At 34.8% G+C, this 24,075-nt stretch overlaps 2 protein-coding genes across 4 annotated transcripts; one reads left to right on the top strand and one right to left on the bottom strand.

Annotated features, from left to right (window-relative positions):
• Positions 1-102: 102 nt before the first annotated feature.
• LOC128999890 (intraflagellar transport protein 46 homolog) lies at positions 103-21,385 on the top strand. Of its 2 annotated transcripts, XM_054426644.1 has the most exons (9): positions 103-223; positions 1,949-2,095; positions 3,264-3,400; positions 3,714-3,788; positions 4,508-4,736; positions 4,965-5,077; positions 8,898-9,025; positions 9,850-9,973; positions 21,296-21,385. In XM_054426644.1, the coding sequence occupies exons 2-8, from the start codon at positions 1,955-1,957 to the stop codon at positions 9,957-9,959; spliced, it is 933 nt and encodes a 310-aa protein (XP_054282619.1). In that variant the 5' UTR covers positions 103-223; positions 1,949-1,954; the 3' UTR covers positions 9,960-9,973; positions 21,296-21,385. The 2 variants fall into 2 exon arrangements, with proteins under 2 accessions (XP_054282619.1, XP_054282617.1); XM_054426642.1 differs by lacking the exon at positions 21,296-21,385 and having other exon boundaries at positions 9,850-10,061.
• On the bottom strand, positions 11,432-23,301 carry LOC128999891 (iodotyrosine deiodinase). 2 transcript variants are annotated; one of them, XM_054426646.1, is made up of 8 exons: positions 23,264-23,301; positions 19,838-19,976; positions 18,046-18,190; positions 17,540-17,643; positions 13,661-13,786; positions 13,114-13,304; positions 12,119-12,348; positions 11,432-11,792 (listed from the first exon to the last, which is right to left on the bottom strand). In XM_054426646.1, exons 1-7 carry the CDS (start codon positions 23,267-23,269, stop codon positions 12,166-12,168), a joined length of 894 nt encoding a protein of 297 aa, XP_054282621.1. In that variant the 5' UTR covers positions 23,270-23,301; the 3' UTR covers positions 11,432-11,792; positions 12,119-12,165. The 2 variants fall into 2 exon arrangements, with proteins under 2 accessions (XP_054282621.1, XP_054282620.1); XM_054426645.1 differs by having other exon boundaries at positions 11,432-12,348.
• Positions 23,302-24,075: the final 774 nt, after the last annotated feature.

Here is a 24,075-nt window from a genome sequence, read left to right as displayed (position 1 = left end):
AATATGCAGACGAAAAAAGATGCATCTGTCATCTGTCGTCGGAACGTCTAGAGACAGATGTAGAGGAATTTATCCGTATCCATAGCAACGACAAAATGTACACAGATTCATAACCTGAATGTAAATAGTGAGTGGAGGAGTGGACTGATAAGCTCCTGTGAGATATTCTCAAGCTTTGCTTTGATATCGGGTTGTGCTGTTTTATTTTTGTGCTAAAAGTCTGGTTAGTACAATTCAAATACTATACATTCCATTTAATTTACATTGTGTAAGATTTAGAATGTGACTAAGTTAATCAAATGCTGCTCTAGTTAACTTAGTTAGTTACTACATAATTTTGATTGCCCTAATGAAAGTTTTTTTTTATTGTTATTTAATGGCCCCAATAATATTCACCTTAATTAAACAATTACTTACCTATTATAGCAGGTACACTTCCATACCTGTTGGCACAAACAACGGAATGAGTAATATTGATTATTCCATTGTTTAACATTTGGTTAGTTAGGTTAGGTTAACCTTACCTAACTAACCAAACGATAAATCGAATAATCGATATATCGATCGATATTTTCATTCGGTGGTTTATGCCAATAGATATGGAAGTGTACCCATTATAGCTCAAACCGCAGTTCCAGAAAACTCAGATAAAGTTAGAGAAATGGTAAAACTTTCAGGAGGGGTTATACAGTAATAACAAGTTTATTACAAGTAATAATATGTTAATTGTCTGGGTCAGGCCCACTTTTATACACGGGCAAACTGGGCATATGTCCAGGGGCGCCAGTGGTTGAGGGGCACCGTACAACTACTGCCCGCCCGCACTAGGAAAAAAGGTGGCACTGCTTTTGAGTTTGCCCAGGGCTCCAGTGACCCTTAACGCGGCCCTGGTCTAGGTAGTAGAGGGGATATTGTGGTCGCCTTCTAATCTGAAGGCGGCTGGTTTGAATCCAAGCGAGATCATTTCCAGACCCAGATGCCATTTGTCATTGGGCTATGAATTAATGATGCTATCCAACAAAAAGGTTGACGGTAGATAGTAGCAAGACCAGGGTTTGGACCGTTCCCTTTCAAAACGTAAAATGTGCCACTGGCGTAAAACACTCAAAAATAACACAATGTACATGAAACAACAACATTTAAAAAGCTACAGTACATACATTTTCTCTTAAAATTCATATAGGTAAATATAACAAATAATCCAAATTGTTCCATAACTCTTTAGAAAAATAACAATAAAGCTACAACACACAATAACTTACAGCTCAATTTATTTAAGTTAAAAAAATCAAAATAGTAGCTATATTTTTAGTTAGATTTTTAAAGAAAAGAAAATTCATAGCAATGTTTAGGCATTTTAAAATGGGAGATTTTTTATTGATTGCATTATAGGAACAAGATTTTATGTGTTAAAAATTGCTTTTTCCATTTTTTACCGACTAAACATGCACTTTCTTTCCATACAATTTTGTTGAACTTGAAAACCAATAGTTTGGCATATTTTTTGTGTTTTCGTACATTTTATGGTTACAGACAAAAAACCTGTAAATTTGAAACTGTCAGTTATTCTAATGGAGGAACTGTTTTAGGTCGCATGCAAATGGATACATTTTGATAAAATTTAACAAATTCTTTTATTTCTTACAGTACCAAGCTAACAGTTTTTTACTAAAAAATACACTTTTTTACCTTCCTTATAGCGTTAATCCACACCAAGGTGTATTGCATCCACAGATCATGCCTATGAATATCCACAATTTTTGATCTCCAAGTGTAGCTGGATTACAGGACGACGCTACTGTCCCAGTGTTATGAATGTTGATGATTTTTTAATGAGGATGAGGTCAAGTGTTTTATTTTTAAATAATCACAGTTGATATATATATATATAGATAGGTTGGTTCTAACTTGTTGTTGAATTACACTGATTCAATCCATGTGATGATAGCAAGCCATGATGTACGACGAAAGCATAGATGTACCAAATGCAGAAGAAGTGCGAAGTCCAACGCCAGAGAGCTTAGCCAGCAATACAAGTAGAAATGGCCATGATGACCCCAAGATGAAAGAACCTATGCGGCAGATGACTTCACGGGTAATTTTCTCGTTTGTGGTATAAAGAATAAGAAAGTAATATTTTGTAATCAAGGTGTTAGGTACACAAATAAAACACTATTACACAGCCCACTAGGACTATAAACATCCCAAGAACAAAACAACCTGCGCAGAAACGAAAAGAAACCGGTAGGTGTGGCGTACCCTTCATACCTGCGTGGCTCAAAATGGCCCAGGGTTCTTTTGTTTCTGGGATGTCTAGATAGAACTTAGAACTTTACTGTAGGTAATGCCAGGGCATATTATAACATGTTAACTGGGCGACATATGTGTCACCCAGTGCTGAGATTTTGTCGCCCAGTGGCTATGGGTGGTGCCGGCTTATTTTTGTTATTATTCCCATTTAAATTTTTTTGGAATTTTTAAAGTATAAAAAAAAAACATTGTAAATATTTTTCAGTATTACGTAATTAAGTGAGATTATATGGACTATTTACATGCAAAATAATCTGAAAATTCATTAAAAGATACATATAAATGTGTGATTTTCACCCTAGTCTATGCAAAAGTTTTCTGGGGGAGAATCCAGACCCTGCTTTTTGTTGGGGAGTATTCCATTTCCCCCCCCCCCCCCCCCAACAACTTGGCATCACTGTCACCCAGTGTAAATCCATTAAAATATGCTCTGGGTAATGCAGTGGTTGAGAGGGATTGTTAACATTGGCCTCTTGAGGATTGATTGCACATTGATCTCAGTACCTGAGAAAGTGCAGTGGAGGGTAAGCATTCGTTTTAGCTGTGGACGTGTTTTTACAGAACAGAAGCTCTAGGGCTTCAGGCTACCTAGAGAAATGGAGATTCTGTAGCCTTGAAACTCTTATGTTTTCAACATTTCATTGAGCTACTACTCTTTTGGATGGTCCTTTTTGTTTGGTTTTATCGAATTTCCCCATAGGGAAGTAGCTATTACCGTAGGTCTCATGGTAAGACCTAGGCCCGGGACCGATTTACTTTTTCATTTTGATGTCCCCAGAGGCCAAAAACACCATTGGTTCAAATTAGTAGAACCCCTCATATCCGAACTAGGAATAACCGACTCCTCGGGATATCTGACCTAGTGTCCAACCGTCTACTTGTTTCCTGTCTGAGGAACCAGCTACCAGATTCTTTGGACATTGTTGTTAGAAGATGGGTTATTTGATTGTCAGATGAGCAAGGCGAGGCCGATGTCAGGCGTTGTCCGAGGCGGCACTCAACAAACTCACGTATCTGCGGAGCTGGACTCTGATCTCTCGGACAACAGTGAAGACGATGACGACGATGTCCAAGCCGCTCTCCTGGAGGGGTATGTTGAGAGTTTGTATGTAATCATAATTAATTGTTAAAGTATGCTAGAAGGTATATTTCTAGGAAACAGATGACTGTGTTCTAGAACTGACTGGTAAGATAACTAAGATTTGACTGTTCACATATCATCAACCCTTGCACAGCATGCAAGTACAATTTGTGTTCATTTATCACAAATTATTTTCTTAAAACTTTATTGAACTTGAATTGAATTCTCATTGATATTAAAGACAACTGTATTAAGATTAGTTACTGGTGTATGTTTTTTTATTAGCACATGCAGATGAAAACTTATAAAACAATTTTTCCAGGTCGTACAACCCGAGAGATTACGACCACCTGAATGTTTCTCAGGACATCAGAGAAGTATTTCAGTACATAACTTGGTAAGTAGGTAGTTGAAGAGGTTGTCTGATATTGTTATTGTTAACGTTTTTGACAAACATCAGAAGTATTTTACAGTTATGATTAGAACACTTACTAGTGAGTTCTAGAAGAATACAAATGTGCCAAGTAAGAATTGATTTGAATTATTTTGATTAGTATTTATCCTTGTAAGATATTTTTGCTAAGTGTTCTTTGCTTGGATTGCATTCCAATCCTAGAAGTAAGTGAGAGTAAATGATTTGGTTCCTTTACAAAATGAACATCATAAAGTTCACAAGCCACCCGTATTGTTTCTACTATTCATTGTTCAGTTAAAGAAAACAAAATGGTAAGTTGTGTGCTCAAGTTCAAAATCAAGCTTAAACCAACTTCAGTTTCAACTGCGCTACCACTGCAAGCAAGAGTAATAATGGTTCTATCAAAAATGTTTTGAAAAATAATTTCAAGAAAGTTTGATATGTTGAGTACATTCAAACTTCTCTATTGAACTTTACAGCTAAAATTGTTGTCTAGAATCACGACAGTGGAATGATGAATGTCTTTGTAGTGGGCTCCCAGTTAGACAACTCAAGATTAGAAACCAACTCTGCTAAAATTCTATCCTGGCTATGCCTCAGCCAGGAAAGCCCGCCTTTTTATTGGCCCAATATTATCCCAATTGCAAAATAGCGAAGTAAACTAATTATAAAGTTATTTTTGACTTTGTGTATTTTTGCAGTTACACTCCTCAGAATATGGAGTTGGACTACAAGTTGAGACCATTTGTCCCAGACTTCATCCCAGCTGTTGGTGACATTGATGCGTTTCTGAAGGTTGCCCGACCTGACGGACAACCAGATGGCTTGGGGCTGACTGTACTAGACGAGCCTTGTGTCACACAGAGTGACCCGGCCGTGCTGTGTCTACAGCTGAGAGTCACCACCAAGCAGTCCTCGGCCAAAGCTATGGTACGAAGTGATGACGCTGTATATACATGTTACATATGGGTTCATGTAAAACTGACTGGATAGCCAAATGGTTATATTCTTCAATTCACAAACTACCTGCTTTGATTCTTCATGTGTGATTTTCTGCTATCAATTAAATTTGTGATTTGGTAACAGGTTGATGTCAACTAGTAATAAAACCGTAGTTTGAACACTTTTCGTGAACATATATACATATATTTTTTCTAGGTTGTCAAAAAAGTAGAAGAAGCTGACAAGAACCAGAAGGCCATTGACAGGTGGATTCATGACATCAGTGAGTTGCATAAGAGTAAGCCAGCTCCTACTGTGCAATACTCTAGGTGAGGGAACGACCAAAGTTTAAGTAGTAGAAATGTCATAAGGCATTTCATAGTTGTAGACAGTTGTATTATGAATTAATCCGCTGGGTGTGGTATAGCTGAAAACTAAATTTGTATAAACGACAAACAGCTGATCACCTCTTCATCAACATATCTTTTGGGCTGGAACCAGTGTCAGAACTAAAAATAACCACTTCAGCAACAGACAAAAATTTAAACGATTTGTGAATAGATTTCTGTTAGTCCAAGCATATGAGGAAAAAAGATTATGTTTTCAGGAAAAAATTCCCGAAGTTTTTTTCTCAGTGGTTTCTTATGTATTTTTTGGCGCTGAATCCGATTTTAAACTTTGCCACCTCGCCAGAGGTGAGCTAACTTCAGAAATCGCAAAAAACTAATAAAATACTGTACTTGTTTTACTTTTTTGCGTATAACTCACAAACGGAGTATTTTTTTGCAATAACTGTCATTTACTAAATTAAAGTACACTAAATTCCCTACAATATACGTACAATAACTTTATTTCTATGATGTTCCAAACTGACGCTAGAGCGCACTCAAAATTCATCATTTTCTTTTACCTATTGGAAAACGTAGGAAACACCATTATAAATCCTTGGATTAGACACCCAACGAAGTCTATTTGATGAATATTGATTAATTTATCATTATATGGTACCATTAGGTCACATTTAGTGGTAAAAAAATATAAGTGATGTTTATAGTCGGTAACCATAGCAATAAATAAATAACAAAACAATTTTCAATTTAAATACATTTGAAAATTAAACTATTATTATAAATCATAGAGTCGATTAAAAATATAGTTTAATATGCTGGGGCTGTAGTATAGATATCATTTTCCCCATATACGTACATTATATAGATAGTATCATTATAAATGGAGACACTATATACAGAAAATAGACAGGGATGTTGACTGAAATGCTGTAGACGAGCTTCTATTTATTAAATTAACATGTACAACTATAGCTTTTATTTTCCTATTTTCACCTCACTTGCCGTCTTTATTTTGTTGACTGTCTTTAGTGCCTTTACTTTACCTTGTTGGAATAGAGCGGACGTCGAGTCATAAGACAGTTATAAGACATAACGACCTCTATACCTATCTTTGCCAGTTTTATAATCCCAATTCAACAACAAACGAAATTACTGAGGCAGGGGAGAGACTCTTGGTGGCCTTGTATGGTGGTAACCATATCACTAACAAGCTGAATAAGCTGCGATTCAAGAGTTGTATTACATCAGCTTATAATATGAATGGTAATATATTATCTCTTCTACCAACTGATGCTGCAGCTGAACAACACTGAGGGTGTTTTACCAAGTTCAAGAAAGAAGTTGTCACCCGAGGATTGGGGCTGGAGAAGGACTGCAAACTCATTTGTTCCTATTACTACCTTACGGAGCCCAGCCCCAGATGCTCTCTTGAAACTGGTAGCATGCTCATGCAAGAAGGTAACTGCGGCTGCCGACGAGGCTCTTTTGCTCAAAAATATGTGGGAAGTGTAAGGGGAACTGCTCCAACGCCGAACCAACCATCGTAGGAGATGAAGTAGAAGATGTTCCCTTGGATAAGGACAACATCCCAAGTCCTTCTACAGAACATCCATCTCAAAGCTCAGCCCACATCCGAGGACCCATAGCCAGTCAAGAAAATAAAGACGACAAGTGAGGAGAAAATAGGAAAATAAAAGTTATTGTTGTACATGTTAATTTAATAAATAGAAGCTCGTCTATAGCATTTCAGTCAACATCTCTGTCTATTTTCTGTTTATAGTGTGTACATTTTATAAAGATACTATCTATATAATGTACATATATGGGGAAAATGTTATCTATACTGCAGCCCCAGCATATTAAACTATATTTATAATTGACACATTGATTTATAGTAATAATTTTCAAAGGTATCTTATATATTTAAAAAAATAGTTTTTCTTTTCCGATTACGTTTGGCTCTTCTACCCGACCGATTAACATGATTGAGGTCTCAAATTGAAGGTATGCACGCCCAGATTTGCCATCAAGCATCGGCATTTATTTATCTATAATCCCACTCGGCTTATATGTAAACAAAATTTGCTCTCCATGTATTTCTTATGGGAGTTAAATTTGGTTTCTCTTTGCCGAGTTCGTTTTGGCTCTCCTACCCAACCGATTTTCATGATTGAGGTCTCAAACTGAAGGTATGCACGCACAGGTTTCACACCAAGCATCGGCATATATTTACCTACTGAATTACTTGACTAAAAAATATAATTTGATTATTTTCAAATTCTTACATCAATTTAAGATGTATTTCACCAGTTATAATTATATAATCCTATATATTTTGGTCTAAGAACTTTCAGTGAAATATCGGCTTTTATTTAAGCGATTAAGATACTGTATTGTTCAATCAAAAATCATAAATTTGATTATTCCTCGGATATTATATTTATTTTAACGCTGCAGAGCAGCATGGGTCCTCTAGTTTAAATTGAAAATTGTTTTGTTATTTATTTATTGCTATGGTTACCGACTATAAACATCTCTTAAATTTCTTTACCACTAAATGTGACCTAATGGTACCATATAATGATAAATTAATCAATATTCATCAAATAGACTTCGTTGGGTGTCTAATCCAAGGATTTATTTATAATGGTGTTTCCTACGTTTTCCAATAGGTAAAAGAAAATGATGAATTTTGAGCGCGCTCTAGCGTCAGTTTGGAACATCATAGAAATAAAGTTATTATACGTATATTGTAGGGAATTTAGTGTACTTTAATTTAGTAAATGACAGTTATTGCAAAAAAATACTCCGTTTGTGAGTTATACGCAAAAAAGTAAAACAAGTACAGTATTTTATTAGTTTTTTGCGATTTCTGAAGTTAGCTCACCTCTGGCGAGGTGGCAAAGTTTAAAATCGGATTCAGCGTCAAAAAATACATAAGAAACCACTGAGAAAAAAACTTCGGGAATTTTTTCCCGGGAAATTCCTTATATGATATGTGGTTTAAGGCGTCAACCGCGATTTAAGTCCATTGTCAGTTGACAGGTGAATGGAGTAGGGTGTTAACGTAGCAAATGTGCTTAAGAGGTTGATGGATTTTGGCGGTGTTTGTAAATATTATTTTCATAATGTTTACGATGTTTTGCAAGGTGTATGCTAGCTTAGGCCCTTCAACCATTTCAATTTAAGGCAGAGGCCAAAGTTTTTCAGGCTTTTTGAGGAATTTAGCATGTGAGATTGCCAAACTTATAGGGGATGTCTCTATGAAGCCATCAAAGAACAACAGTATATCCCGGTAATCTTAAACGTGCTGATAAGGAAGCAAAGTTATATCAACTTTATTCACTGTCTCAATTGAAACTGAATGCCAGGTTGGCAAACGTGTGCTAGTGTGTTGATGTATATGGCTTTCTATGAACTACATAAGCCTCAAGTGCGTATTACTTTTCTGCTTACACATCTGTCTACAGGCAGTTAAGGTTCAGACCCCCTTTCCACAAAAACCTAACACAGAAAGTGATTACAGCTTAGCAAGAGCTTCGTTTTTCCCTCACTCAGTTTTTTACTACTACAGTATAACTAGACTAAAAGTCACTTATCGGTGAACCGGCTATAAGTGTAGTGACCACGTCGAATGAAGTAAAGAACACTGTCTCAGATTTGTATAAGCTCGCTTTTCTGCGACAAGACCTCAATACGGACCTAAATTCATCACATGCCCTCGTATTGCTTCTTCTGACATCTCTTCTTATGTGAGAACATCATAGCATTGACTATATAGCCAGTTTGTTATTTTCAGACCGATGCCGGACATTGACAGTTTGATGCAGGAGTGGCCGCCTCAGTTTGAAGAGAAGCTCAACCAGCTCGGACTATCTACAGGAGAGTTGGATTGTGACCTGCCTACCTTGGTGGACATCATCTGTGGTAACTATACCAAAACTAGACATTCTATCCTTGTGTTAAAGTTTATGTCAGTTTTTAAATGAAAATGGACATAGTTTAATTGATTCACTGTGATTCTGTGCTGATGTAGGTTACTGATTTCTGAATGAATACACTAAAAACGCATAACTAAGTCAAACCATTGACTATTGGATACTGAAGTAGACATCCCATCTACAAGGAACAGCTGTTGCCAGTTTTTTATTTGAAAAGAACATAGTTGTGTGAGCCAGTCACTGAATGCAGTAGGGTCTACAATTCTATCTTCCACCTTATTTATTGTTACAGACCAAGTTGATGGGTCATAACAGTCGCTATAGCTCACCATAAGTCATTCCATTAGTTTGACTGTGTTAAAAAGTCTGTGTATTTTACAGAAATTAGTGATTTAGCCCTGTGGTATATCGTGATAAAAAAGGCTCCCATTAAATAACTAGTTGATGGATCGGGCAAAGTTGACAAAATGGATGGATTCTCTGCCCCCTTTGAATTTGCATTTCAATACTTTTTACTTTTCCTGTATGTTTTTACACCATGCACTTTTTTAGAAATTATGAATTTCCATGTTCATGAGAGAAGCGAAACATTGAAATTAGGCTTTATTACTTCAATAAATAATCCTTGGGGTTGAGGAGATGATTGTACTTAAGCATACGGTGTAGTTTTAAAATGTTATGATACATATGCATCATAGGTCCAAAATTATAGTTTTTTTCTCCAGAAATTATTCTTAGTAAGATCAGGTATTCGTGTAAATACATAAATCATGTTACAGAATTCTAACCATGCATATGATTTTGTTGCAGCACTTTTTGATATTCCTCGATATGAATCAAGGATTGAATCTCTGCATGTCCTGTTTTCTCTTTACTCGGCGATAAAAAACTCCCAGTTCCAAAAACCTGAGGATAATTAATTTTTATTTTAAAGGTTAGTTTATTTTTTTTATATTATACTTTGTAAAATTTGTTTTCAGTACCCAGAGAAGTGAAATTGTACAGTACTGGTAGTAGTAAAGTAAGTGTAATTAAATATTTCTTGAAACAAAAAGATTAAAGCCTTTTTACCGTCCCCAACTGTGTAAAGCCCGCTACACACGGTCAGTTCGGTGTGTCAGTTTGGTGTGTACACATCGAACTGACACACCGAACTGATCGTGTGTACGCCAAATTGATGTGAGCTCACATCAAAAAACTGAACTGATGGACTGATGAAAATTCATCATTTCGGTGTGACACACCGAACTGATGTCAGTCCGAAGTGAGCGTGTGTACCGCCGCGTCAGTTCAGTTAGTCAAATTTTGGTATTTGAGCATACGCAGCGTCATTATATAACCTATACCATAGATAAAACACACTTCCTTAGTAGAATTCTCATACTTAAGAATAAGCTGAAGAAAATTTATTTGTTAGCTCTGTCCGGTGTACTGTAGATGTCATTTTTTGTTTACAGTTTGTTTATTGTCATTTAAGTCATATACAATCCACAACAAGTAATAACTTTATCAACCATATCATTCTTTTAGGTATTGTGGGAAAGGTGAAAGAGATCCATCTCATCACCAACAAATCTGTCGTGTGTAGGAAAATAAACATTTTTATGAAAATACATACGAACGAGTACGACTTCCCAGGAAGGGAAAGCGTACCTAGGAGGATTACACCCCCAGGTAGCACGTTGAACTGACACACCGAACTGACCGTGTGGATGCAAATGCTGCGTTCAGTTAGAAGTGACAGTTAGAAATGAACACACCAAACTGACACGCCGAACTGACCGTGTGTAGCGGGCTTAACACCAACAACAACAACAACAATCAACAACAGGTTTCCTAGAAATTAGCCACATCCACCTCTGGTGGTATTAACCCTTTGCGGTCGAATGGTGAGTATAGGTCGCCAGACGCCATTTCCCCGACTGCTCGAAAGGCAAAATATACTCGCCGAAAAATTGAAAAAAAATTTGACCTCAGAGGGTTAATGTTTTTACAGCCTGGAATCAGTAAAACTCATTGTTAGAACAAATAAATTTATTTATATACATTTTTGGTGTTGCACAGTAAACATAAAATCAAAATTGAAACATGGATCACATTCAAAAAGCATACAAACCAAAGTACATTTTACAATACTATGGTATATAAAATTTTAAATACTAGTTAGTAGTTGTACCCTGATCATAAAGCAGAACATAATATTTTTTTTAATATTGCACATATTTTTGGTGCTACGATTAACCTAATGTGATGTAAGTTACATTTCTATTTGCAGTAAAATTTATGGGGATTAGTCCAAATTTCTTTCAAGCTTTGATTCGATACTTAATAACTCAAAAGACATTTCATTAAGTAGTAAAAAAAAAAATTTAATTCAAACAACATATCTCAAACACTTACTTTATTTACAAATTAAGCCTTAATACGTGTAATTACATGTAATCTTTTCTTATACTTAGACATAGAACAATCAAGTTTGGTGTAATATACATACAATACTCTTACTCCAAATATTTTTAAAAACCTAAGCATATGAACAACAAAACACTGAATATTACTACCAATAATCGTTGATACAATAAAATATAAGTATAAATAAATATAAATACTATAAAATATAACGGTTAATCCTCAATTTAATTGATCGTAACAAGATCATGGAAAACAAATTAAAAAAAATTAATAAATCATACTTATAAAGGCTGTCTGAACGGCACAAAACGATGACTAGCTGGGTGTTCTTGTTCTCCCACCTTATCAAACACACAAAACATAAAACTAATGATGAACCTTTCATAGAAACATGAAATAGATTATTTCCTACTACGAATTGCAGAATGGAAAAGATCACAGACAAAAGTGGTATTTAAAAAAAGTAAAAACCTGCTGATAAAATACTGTGTGAATATAGTTACTGTGATTGACACACTACCAGATATTTTCATCATTATTTTAAGTAGAGCGATTTTTTGTGACAGGTTTCATACAGCTTTATAACTTTTATGTATTGTGTTATTTGCATAATATCATTCAATTATATTCCTTTATTATGTAGAACCTACTCTTGCTTCTACTGTACCTGCTTTCAATAATCTCACTTTAGTCACAAGCTTTCCATTGTGAGTTTCAAATCTCAACCATGATCTCGTCCAGGGGTTTCCGAGCTAGGTTAGGTACAGTAGCGTCTTCTGCTGGATAGCCTACGGGCAACAGCAGAGTAAGCCTCTCGGACATGGGCCGACCAAGCAGAGTACGCAGAGCAGTGCCACAGTTGAGGGGCGTGCTGGTCAGCGACACCAGTCCGGCCATCTTGAACAAAAAGCAGAGCTCTAGACTCTATAGAGTCACCATCTCACTTGCAGCATAGCATGTCATATATTCTGTGGGATTATACATTTGGTGAAAACTGAACCCAACTGTGATTGACCAGTGGGTCTTCAATTAATGGTTTTGACTGAAACATTTACTGATCTGAGTTAGTATATAGCTGCATCTCATTAGAAACATGCAGAATGCCCTATGAGATCAGGAAGGAAAATGGGTCATGCTTGATTTGGTTTGAGACAAATTGGCTCATTTAAGCAAGTTAGTAACAAAACTGCAAAAAACTATGGAGAAGAATGTGAATGTTGGGAGTACACTTTTTTACTCATTTGCAAATGCAGCTTGACCTATGCTTTCTGTGAAGCAGACACAAAGAAATTAAGGGAAATTATCCACTTGCAGATTTGAAATAACGTGTTAATCAAAACTTCCCAAAAGAACAATGGGGTAATTAATAATGGTTGGGTAAGGAATAATGGTTTTTATCCTTATCTAACTTAAGTAGTAGGCCGATATCCAAATCATGTTTAACTTATACTTAAGCGATATATTGTGGCCATAGATTTTTTGTGTCAATTCTGTCATCAGTTGAACTACCATCATCAGCTGTCAATTCTTTCACTACCAAATGTTTCAACTTTGATGTGAAGTAGGGTTCTCTGTGATTAGGTTGGGACTAAAATTAAGTGTGTGTTGGATGTCATACTAGGTATCAATCAATACAACAAAAAATCAGCTTGTATCACTCACGTGAATGGCCGTGATGAGGATACCAGACGCGATAGCAACACTCTTCTCATTGTAGTAGTGAACCTTCCTTGCGCCGTCCTCCGTATAACTGAACATCTGTTTGAACACCAGGATCAGGTAGGGAGCTGTCGTCAAGTATTCCTTCTTCCAGGAGGTCTTGAGTGGCCGCAGATCCATCACCCACTTCTTGCCTGCATTCATGGCAGGTGTTAATTGGTGGTCAAATAAACCTTACACTTTTTAAACAGCTGTTGCAATATATAGCTCATCCAATCAGTGGCAGACTTACTTATATTACAGACTTAGTGATAGACTTACTTATGGTGCCCCCCCCCCCCCTAGGCCCGTTTGGCCGACCGAGATAAGAGACTGCATAGTATTTTATAATGGGCTACCACAATGGCAAGGTTATTGTTACAAAACAACACACGCTGAAGAACTGTGTAATAATTTAAGCTGCAGCAACATTAATATGTTCTCCATTCAACACTTACAGCAAAAGTGTATTTAAGTGATTTCATTTTCAAACAGTAACAATATTGTTTACCCATCCTCTTCTTGTAGTTTTCCTCTTCTTCAGCCTCCACAATTTCTCTGATCTGCTGTTTGATGGTCGGGTCCGACACTACCACATAAGTCCAAGGTTCGGTGTGTGCTCCACTAGGGGCTGTGCCTGTGCAACAATTCAGGATTAGTTATACTTATTCTCCCAAGAGGCTATTCTCTTTTAAGAGGTTGGCAACCTATTTAACCTTTACATTTGCCCGTCAACATAGACTATCTGTGCGTGGAACGTATCCAGCAAAGCAAGGGGTGAGCCGATAAACCACTGAAGGTGAACTGTACTGATAAAATGTTTGGGGCATTGACCAGCATCCGAACCCATGACATCGCTGACTTGGGTCTGAAGTCTGTGACGCTACCAACTGAGCCACCGACTCACACTTGGAAGTCGGGTTTGAAACAGCTATACTTAAGACTTTTGATAAATCAATTTAAAACTTTGTGTTCATCATATTAGGGAAATAGCAAAATATACACAATTAAATCACTGAATGTGAATATAACCAAGAGATTTCAGGGTCAATCCATATCAAGTGGTCCAGAAATAAATTAATTGGTTGCTTCAAGATTTTTAATTTTTTTCATATTTTTATCCTTGAAAGTATATATTATTAGAAGTACAAAAATACAATTATTTTATTTTTATTTTATTTTTCTACTGTATGGCGGCCATTTTTTTGCTTCTCGAACGGCCGTTTTCAGCGATTTCGGAGCTCTACGTAAAATTAAATATCTCTGGTTCTACTAATCATAGAACATTAAAATAAAAACCAATCTCTTCAGAAAGATCTGAACTTTAATATGATAATACAGGGTGATTCAAAAAGGACTTTACAACTTTGAAAATTCATATAAATCTTATTAAACAACGTACAGAGCTGGTTTTGGTGTTGTTTTAAAGGAAAACACTTCAAGTTTTTTTACCTTAAACTAAAGATGTTCTATGTGACTTCCGTTGGATTTGGGGAAAATAATTATTTAGGTATGAAAAAATAGTGAAAACCGTTACAAGTTTGAGAGAAATTTACAACATTTTGAAAGTAGGGCGTTTTTTGACGGTGAAGGAGTGCGATACACCCACTTCTAGATGTGCTAGGGAGTTGAAATTACGCACACTTGTAGTTCTTGGTCCCAAACCACCCATAACATTCCAAAAAGTCGCATTTTCAAATTTTAACCCCCCCAAAAATTCCAAAATGGCGGACCTCTGAAAACGACAAAACACGTTTTTTTCAAACGGCTATAGCTCGAAAACGATAAGAGCTAGAAAAGATTTGAGGAAAAAACGTAGGTTCGGAATTAAATTTCCTACAAGCCTCTATTATGCGTTTTTCGAAAATCGCACTCCCTCACCGTCAAAAAACGCCCTACTTTCCAAATTTTGTAAATTTCTCTCAAATTTTTGACGGTTTTCACTATTTTTTCATACCTAAATTATTATTTTCCCCAAATCCAACGGAAGTCACATAGAACATCTTTAGTTTAAGTTAAAAAAACTTGAAGTGTTTTCTTTTAAAACGACACCAAAACCAGCTCTGTACCTTGTTTAATAAGATTTATATGAATTTTCAAAGTTGTAAAGTCCTTTTTGAATCACCCTGTATACAGGGTGTTTTTTTAAAAACTTGCATCTTTATTTATGTAAAAACCGCAATAGATAGAAATATGCAGTTTGCGGGAATCATCTATTGACGTAGGGGGACCAATTGTTTTGAATTCGACGTTACATTCACATTCCCCCCCTTTCCCCCCCTGCCCCCAACCTAATTTTTTTAAATAGCAAGGTACCCCTTGTGACATATCAAATAAAAGAGCATGAAAAAAGAAAATTTTTGATGAAAAAAAATTGAAAATCGGTTCATAAATTTGTGAGATATTTCCCCCCTCACCCCCCCGGAACTTAATTTTTTTTTTAAATAGCAAAGTACCCCTTGTGACATATCAAATGAAAGAGCATGAAAAAAGAAAAATTTTGGCGAAATTTATTTTTCATTTGATATGTCACAAGGGCGGGTACCTTGCTATTAAAAAACAAGTTATGGGTAGGGGAAAAGGGGGGTGATTATCTCACAAATTCATGAGCCGATTAAAAATTTTAAGGGTTTGTTTTAACAAAAGTTAAACATATCCTTATCATTCAAAATTTGGCTGTCTATGGTACATTGTAGACTCTATTAGTGACTTTGCTCTTGGTAGTGCCTCCTACACCATTGCAGGAATTTTTTCCTTGCGCAGTAGCAAAAAATGCCTCGCAGCTGGTATTGTAGTACCTGTGACTGAATATTTCTGTAAGAAATCATTTTATGATACTGTATAGCCACAGCCACCTTTAACTCCAGGCCGCGTAGAGTTTGCAACGTCGTAAGTAGGGTTGTTTAGTGCCAGACGTCCCATAAGATAACATGTCAGACATGTATCAGACATGTAAAAGATAACATGTATTATTAATTCAAATTTAGATTTATGAACATAAACAAAAAGGATTGAAAATAAAACACAGAATTGAAAACCAAAACAATATTAATATAAAATCCATTTCTATACATTTAAAGTGGAGTCAATATTTTCCGATGGTGTAGGAGGCACTACAAAGAGCGATGTCACTAGTAGAGTCCAAAATGTACCATATGCAACCAAATTTTGAATGCTAAGAATATGTTTAACTTTTGTTAAAGCAAACCCTTGAAGGTATTCAATACTTTTATGTAGACAGCAAAGAAGTAGCAAAAATATTAAATTAGAACTTCAATTTCGACTCAAAGGACGTCACCAATTCCCTGAACACAATCCTCTCACAGATTTGTACCTGTGGCAGACAACAAAGAGTGTTTTAAAACATCAAAATGCTTAAAATATATGATTAAAATATAACATTGTTAAAAAATACATTGATAGTGAGTTATAATATAACATTATGCTTCCTACGCTATTACGGCTTTAACGCTTATTTAGTACTTTTCAATGTTTCATAACTTTGAAACCAGTTGAGTCCACAAAATAAAATTATTACAGCATAATACTCTTACTTAGTACTATATCTGAGCCAAATTTGAAATTTTTATTTTCATGCCCAACAAAGATATTAAGCATCAAACTTTTGAAATTTTGAAAATTTTAAGATTTTGACAATTTTTATTTAAAACCCTATGCAAGTCCACAACTTGAAACTTTGAGAATTTGGAGTACACACCTATAACTATCAGATAAAAAAATAACAAACACATAGTCAATTGCCTTTATGTAAAAATAAATTGTTTAAAATCAGTATTCGTAACATCGTTGCGTTAAACTTTAAACAGGTAATTAGACCTATATATTTAGTTTTAAGTGCATCAATATATTACCATATGAAAGTTCAGATCTTTCTGAAGAGATTGGTTTTTATTTTAATGTTCTAGGATTAGTAGAACCAGAGATATTCAATTTTACGTAGAGCTCTGAAATCGCTGAAAACGGCCGTTCGAGTAACAAAAAAATGACCGCCATACAGTAGAAAAATAAAATAAAAATAAAATAATTGTATTTTTGTACTTCTAATAATATATACTTTCAAGGATAAAAATATGAAAAAAATTAAAAATCTTGAAGCAACCACCTCTGGACCACTTGAAATGGATTGACCCTTCAAAGAGTTAACAAAGTTGTTAAAATGTACAAAATACGAAGCTTACAGTAAAGAAAACAACTTTTAAAAGAACCCAAGCTGATTTTAAAAACAAGAAAATCATGTGGTCTTATTATTCACCCTGAAGTAATATTGAGAAATATGTCAAAACAATTTTCAGTTCAAACCAAAGTACAGAAGTGTCAGAAACTTTATTTAATGATTGTCTAAAAAGTCTTAGAAGGCTTTTCCTTTTACCAGCTGCTCGGATGATGTTGTAAATGACCTCTTTAGGCACAGGATCAGCACTGAAGTAGCGAACTGTGCGACGAGTGTTCATCTTCTCATAGAATTCCTTGGACCTGAAATGGATTAGAATTTGTATTTCATTTAGGAAACTCAAACGGTTTCATAGGTAGCCTAAATTAATCAGTTAAAAGTTCAATGAAAAATCTCTTGCATCATTTAGTGTGCAGAAAAAGAATCGATCTTATATTGTCTGGTAAAAACTGGTCAGAGCTATAATTTTGTTCTAGCTTAATTGACACAGGATACAGTAGCCCACAACAGTTGTTCAGATAGCAAACAATTTTTAACGAGCCCACAAAGGTCGGAATAGTATAAAATAAACATCAAATTTTGGTCAAGACATTACTGCAGGTGGTTTAATACATTTTCTTTGTACCAACTATCCACAATATTTAATCAAATAGTATAACCAACATACAAATATATAACATTAATTTTTTTTTTTATAAACTCACTGCTGTAATGACTCTTCAAGTGAAAGTCGAGTGAAGATGTAGGGCACATGCTCCAAGTCCCAGGGTAGGGCTGAGGCTATGTCAGGGTCTTGGCCCCCGTCTACACTGTCCATGTCTAGCTCGTCTTCCCCTATGAGCTCCTCCTCTGTCAACAGTCAGTAAAGTTATGGTATAGGGGTGCAACTGAATGTACTTAAACCTGAATACAAGTGAAGGATGAGTGTAGAAAGAGTGAAATGCCTTGTGTAGCTTGTTACTGACTAAGACCAGCTGTTTCCAGCCAGAATCCAGAATCATTCAGATTACACTTTTACGACCGATACAACAGGTTGCATTGTATATTATAACAATTAGAATAGATATAGACTGTCAATGGAAGGTTCCACGATGTGCAACTCGGTGTTCGATTCGCTCCCCTTATCGACTCCTCGCCATATGCTACCTGCAGACGCTGCAGCGGTGGGCACCGTAACTACACGGCAATCCTAGCGGTGGACGCCAGAACCTATACTCACCGCAGCACTGCTGACGGTCTATATTTATTCTATTTGTCTATGATAATTAAGACGAATATGAATATGAGATGACAGATTTGTTACTGATTTAGATCAGCTGGTTTTTTATTTATGTAGGATCATTCATTACCTCAACTGGGTCCAGTTTTAAACCATCTTAAAGCTATCAAATTTTGAAATGTATTATTTGTCCTTGTTCTATGTGATTCCACAAGGCCAAACCCTAGGCACTGCAAGAATGTGATAACAGTGAACATTTTTAGGACATAATGTAACGGCACAAAAATAAATTAAAATAATACCCAAACAAAACTATGTTAATTTGATTATAAAACTTGTGAACAAATTAACAAGGGATTTAAACGACTACCGTAGTTCTATTAGTAGTCGAAGCTAGAAAAATATTTTTAGCTTCCTATTCAGCCCAAACCAATCATTTGGGTTCTATATTTTAGTGTCTTGTAGGAATCGTATATGTGTCCTTTAAAAAATATTTAACTGTTACTTAGTCTAACGTCCAATCTAATACGTAATGGAAGGGATTATAATCATCAAGTGTTGAGTTGAGCCATTTGTCAACAGTATGAATGCATTATGAAGAAGACACTTGGACTTTATTGATTCATTTCCCATGACAACTTGCACAAACACGTGCAATTTCATAATACACTACTCTGTTGATTTGTTCATCACTTTGGTTTCAACTCTATTTTGAATTGTTTACCTAAGATTACTGATATCTATTACCTAATTAAAAATAAATCAAGTAAATCTTGTTCCCTATCTATAATAAGTTTACTTTAACTGTGCCGCAGCACGTGAAGGATTTGAAAACATTACTCTAGATACAGTAAAAAAAACTGCAAACAAATTTTGTTTCATACTGTCTACTTTAAGGAAATAAAAGTTGAATGTGTTTGTTTATTTTACGATATTAAACAGGATTCCCTAAGTGTTCCCGTTGACTTTTAATCAATTTTAATCAATAAATATTTCTTTTTTTAACTATTAGTCACATGATATAAAACAAAGTGACGATGCAAATTTCTCAATTTGATTTTAGGGTTTCAAATATAGTCAATGATATAACTGAAACTACAACCTTTTGTTTAGTGTATGTGGTAGCAAATAATTGGTACCAATTTCCAATTTGTATACTTGTATTAATTACAAATTAACAATAATTAAACTTGATGAAGTTTGTATCCATATTTTATCACCTGTGTTCCAATAGTTTATAATCTAAAAAGTCATCGGTTTTGAAAAAAGTGTCAAACCTTCTCCAAGAGTTTTTTCATCAGGAGCCTCCGAAACAACGGTGAATAGATATTTGGCAGCGGCAAAGCAAGCTACACCAGCCACCAGAAATGGCCAATAGTCTGTCAGAAATGGCATGTAGGGGAGCAGCATGTTGACCTGTATAACAAAACACAACAATTACGGACACGCATCATACAAGCCTGTGTTTATGAGCATAGCATTTGGATACTGAAGTAGACAGCTGTTATACCAGCTGATCAATTAATCAGCTGATTATTATTTTATTATGGTGTTTTTGATGTAATCCCTCCGATCCAGAGTTGAAATTTCTGAACTCTCAACCACTTTGATATTAGTCCAATCCATCTTTATTTCTCCCAGCCAATCTCTTCCAAATTTTGGTCCTACTTTTTTTCTCAGGACAAACAATGTTCCATAGAAATTTAAATCTCTGCATTAACAGTCGACAAAACAAGTTAAGAAGCAAAGAGTTGGAATCAGTGTATGATGCTCCTGGTAGATTAACTGTAGCAGGGGAATCTTATTGGCATAAATTCATCAAATATATTTTACAAATTGAAGATGAAAATGATTTTGAACAAGAAGAGTAATACAGATCTTATGTAGAAGAGGTATATTTAGAGATAAGAGCATTACAGCCATTCTTCACAATCACACCGAACAAAATTACAGATGAACACAAAACTTCTATCATCTACCTAACACTAACTGTACACCCTAGACCCTACACATGGAATGAAACGTTTAAAAACTCCTTGATGAGACTTGAAAGCTTTATTCAGTTGAAGAAGGAAGTTAATGAAAATTGCAGATGAAAGACCAAAAAATGTTTGTTTGTCAGTATAATTTCTCCATAGATGCACCAATCATATTGTGTGATACAATAGCTCCTTAGTGACAAAACAAAAACAATCATGATAAAATAATGATCAGCTGATATAACAACATCCCATCTAAAAAGACCAGCTGTTCCCAGTTTTTCCCCCTGGGAGAACATAGTTGTATGAGCCTCTCAGAGTGTGTTTACTATTCAAGTTTCTTAGTCCCCCTCAGTTTTTCATTCTGATGTCCGATGAAGACTTTTAAGATAGTTTACAATAAATAAATACAGTATATTTAATTTCTTAAATTAAATAAATGTCTACAATTAGGTTGGTATTTCAGTTTTCAATGTTTAAAAAGCTTGTGTGTAAGATAGAAGAATATTTATCAAAAAGTTATTTCAATATTTTATATCAGCACATTCTGGAGGGTGGCTAAATCAAACCTGATATTTTTTTAATAATTTGGGTTGCAATGTCGATTACCGGTTCCAAATAAATACTACACAATTTCAATTACAAAATTAAATGTCACACGAGGCAATGTAACAAGTATAAACGAGTTCATTTACAGCCAAACATAATTTTACCAATATTACGTAGCTTTTTAATAAATCTTTATCACAATTACAGCTTGAAGAGATTCCTAAGGAAGTGCATGGATCTCTAAGACCCAAAAGTCAATAGGCCTAATGCATGCAACCCATATTCGGCTACTCTTCTAAATCAGGCATCTTTTTACACAAACCAGTATTTTAAAACTTGATAGTGATTGTAGCAAACCATACTTTATAACAAGCTTATAAATCTTGCCTACAAAGGACCATATACAACACAAGCTTCAACCGTTATGGAACACAATAGTAACATTGTTAGTGTTGTATTGGATAAGCCCACACGTTTGACTGTTTCATGTTTTCCCGTACAGTGGAAGATAGCCAACCCGACAACAATGCTACAATCAGCTGATTCATATTCACTGCCAGTAGTGTCAGTATAGTTTTAAGCTGTTTTAATTTCTTACGCAAATTTTCTCTAAACTAGGATCGAATAAATTAGGATCATGTATGAAATAAAATAGTTATTCTATCCACACTTTGATGTTAACAGCTGTTTTAAAATCACCGTGCAATTAGTTGCGAAAAATCTATTAACTGTAATTTATTTCCATACAAATTAAGCCCACAGCCGTATTCAATAAGTTTGGATAAAAGATAGCACAAAGGAGGTAGTTTGTTATCTGCATTGTTGCCGTTGCCTAGCACCCATAAACTGAGTCGTAATGCGGAAATTCTTGCGCGCTGAAGAATTCACTTTTCAAAACTTAAATAATTTGGGACACAAAAAAATTGTATAGTGTCCAGTAAGTTGTCCTTTAAGTTGAACTTTTTGAAAGTCGGTAGATAAGTTGCACACTTGCTTTGTTCATTTACATTTTAGTCAACAATAATTGTTCAACCACAGATTGAACAGATTAGTGAAAACTCCATTATTTGTATTGTCGTCGTTGCTTGGTTACCATTAACCTTAAATTTCAAAACGAGAAACCATCAATATGTCGTTTATTGGTTAAGTGGTGACGAACTATTTTTTTCCTCTCAAACGTTTTTTCTCCACTTTCGGGGGTTATCACTTACTGTAGTTATGAACCATTTATCTGACAACAGTCCGAAATCAATATTATCCTTAACTTTAAAATAAACCTTTAGGCTCAAGTCGAAATCATTGGTCCTTGCCAAAACTAGGATCATCAATTAGACCACACCAAGTATCATAACCTTTTATCTATCACATTCACATAGTGTTTATCTATATTGAGAGGTAAACATTGTGTTTTGCAAGTTCTAGTCTAGATCATTTAAAGCCTTTGGCTGTACATCCGAACTTAAACACAAGTTTGAACTGAAATTATATACTTTTGATTATGTGGGAAAAGTCCGAATCATTTTTAATGTTTAAGTTCACCCTGTTTGAAAAAAGAATATATACCTAAATGAAAGTAAAGACATAAAACCTATCCAGACGATTAAAAGGGGCTGATATAGAGTTAATTGCTTTTTAATGCTCGTTTCCAACATTTATAGTTGTTAAAGTATGCAATTACATTTTATGGATAACATCTAAACTTATTATTTGCAATTGATTATTTTATATTTATTAAAAGTATCCAAAAAAACAATACAATTAGATGATATCCAACAAAAAGTCAATATTCTGTTTTTAATCACATTTGAGGGTTTATTTTAGAGTTTATTCCTAACAATACTTTTGTTATTTAGTCATTAATAAATCATTCAGTTGTGCAAATCAATAAACTTATTATTTAAGTGAATTAACAGATTAAAACACATTTTATGCAATTAATTTGTTTTTAAATGGTAAAAAGTATTAAACAATTACAACAATTGTTTATTCATAGAAACTGGTAATTTTATTTTAAGTAGGTACTACTGTATGTGTTTTTAATTTACCCTAAATTTAATTCCTAGTGGCTTTATTTATATTGTATTTTAGATATTTTTGAAACAAAGGTATATTTTTAAACATTAAAATGATTACATAATATTTAGCTACTTTATGTTGGCAACCCTGTGAACTTACTGCCATAGGAGAGCCTCCAACAATAGTTACGATTTCACCCTTCTACAGACGAGTACTAACACCAAAATCAGCTGTAAGCTGTCTGCGCAGTATTGTAACACTTCGGTCAGCTGATCAGTCGATACTTGTGCATGTAAACAGCTGATTATCTTATCTGGATGACAGCTGGTCACTCACTGGCCTACTTTCCAGTATAATGAAGTGGTTAAAAAACCGGACACTGATAGTGTAGCTCTTTAATAAAACAGACTTGTACAAACAAATGCAATAATATATTCTATTCTGACACATCCTAACAATTAGATAAGTGTGTTTTGATGTGAAATTAAGTAAAACGTGTTTTCAATGAATACAACACGGCGGCATTTACTATTTTTACTTAAACAACTTCTAAATGTTTGACCGAATTAATGATTTCTGTTTATAATAAAGTAGGGTTTAGAGGAAAAAATTACAACGCTAAAAATAACGAAAAGAAGATTATTCCAGCTTTTGTTTAACTAATACATTTTTTTTAAACGATCCCCAACTCAAACAAATTTGGTTTCATTTATGGAAAAACTAAAATATTTTTTCGTAAAAGTTTCATATTTGGACGGATTTTGTGATGAGGCGTGTAAGGTAGAAGTAGTGGTATTTCAATTCCAACAAACCAAAACTTTTATTTGTGCACCAACATTTTATGAATGTGTATTTTTCTTTAAAAACACCCTATTTTCTTTCACAACCCAAAATACAATTTCAAAAATTCTCCGCCCCTATATTTTCCCAGTTTATTATTCGCAACAGATCTGTTGTGCTGGACCTAACCA

The sequence above is a fragment of the Macrosteles quadrilineatus genome, unplaced genomic scaffold (assembly GCF_028750875.1).
Source record: "Macrosteles quadrilineatus isolate MER2022 unplaced genomic scaffold, UCM_ALF_1.0 Scaffold_8__2_contigs__length_117827958, whole genome shotgun sequence".
In the NCBI taxonomy this organism is placed as follows: Eukaryota; Metazoa; Arthropoda; class Insecta; order Hemiptera; family Cicadellidae; genus Macrosteles; species Macrosteles quadrilineatus.
The sequence above is the reverse complement of the archived record's forward strand: the minus strand, read 5'-3'. Positions and strand labels throughout refer to the sequence as shown.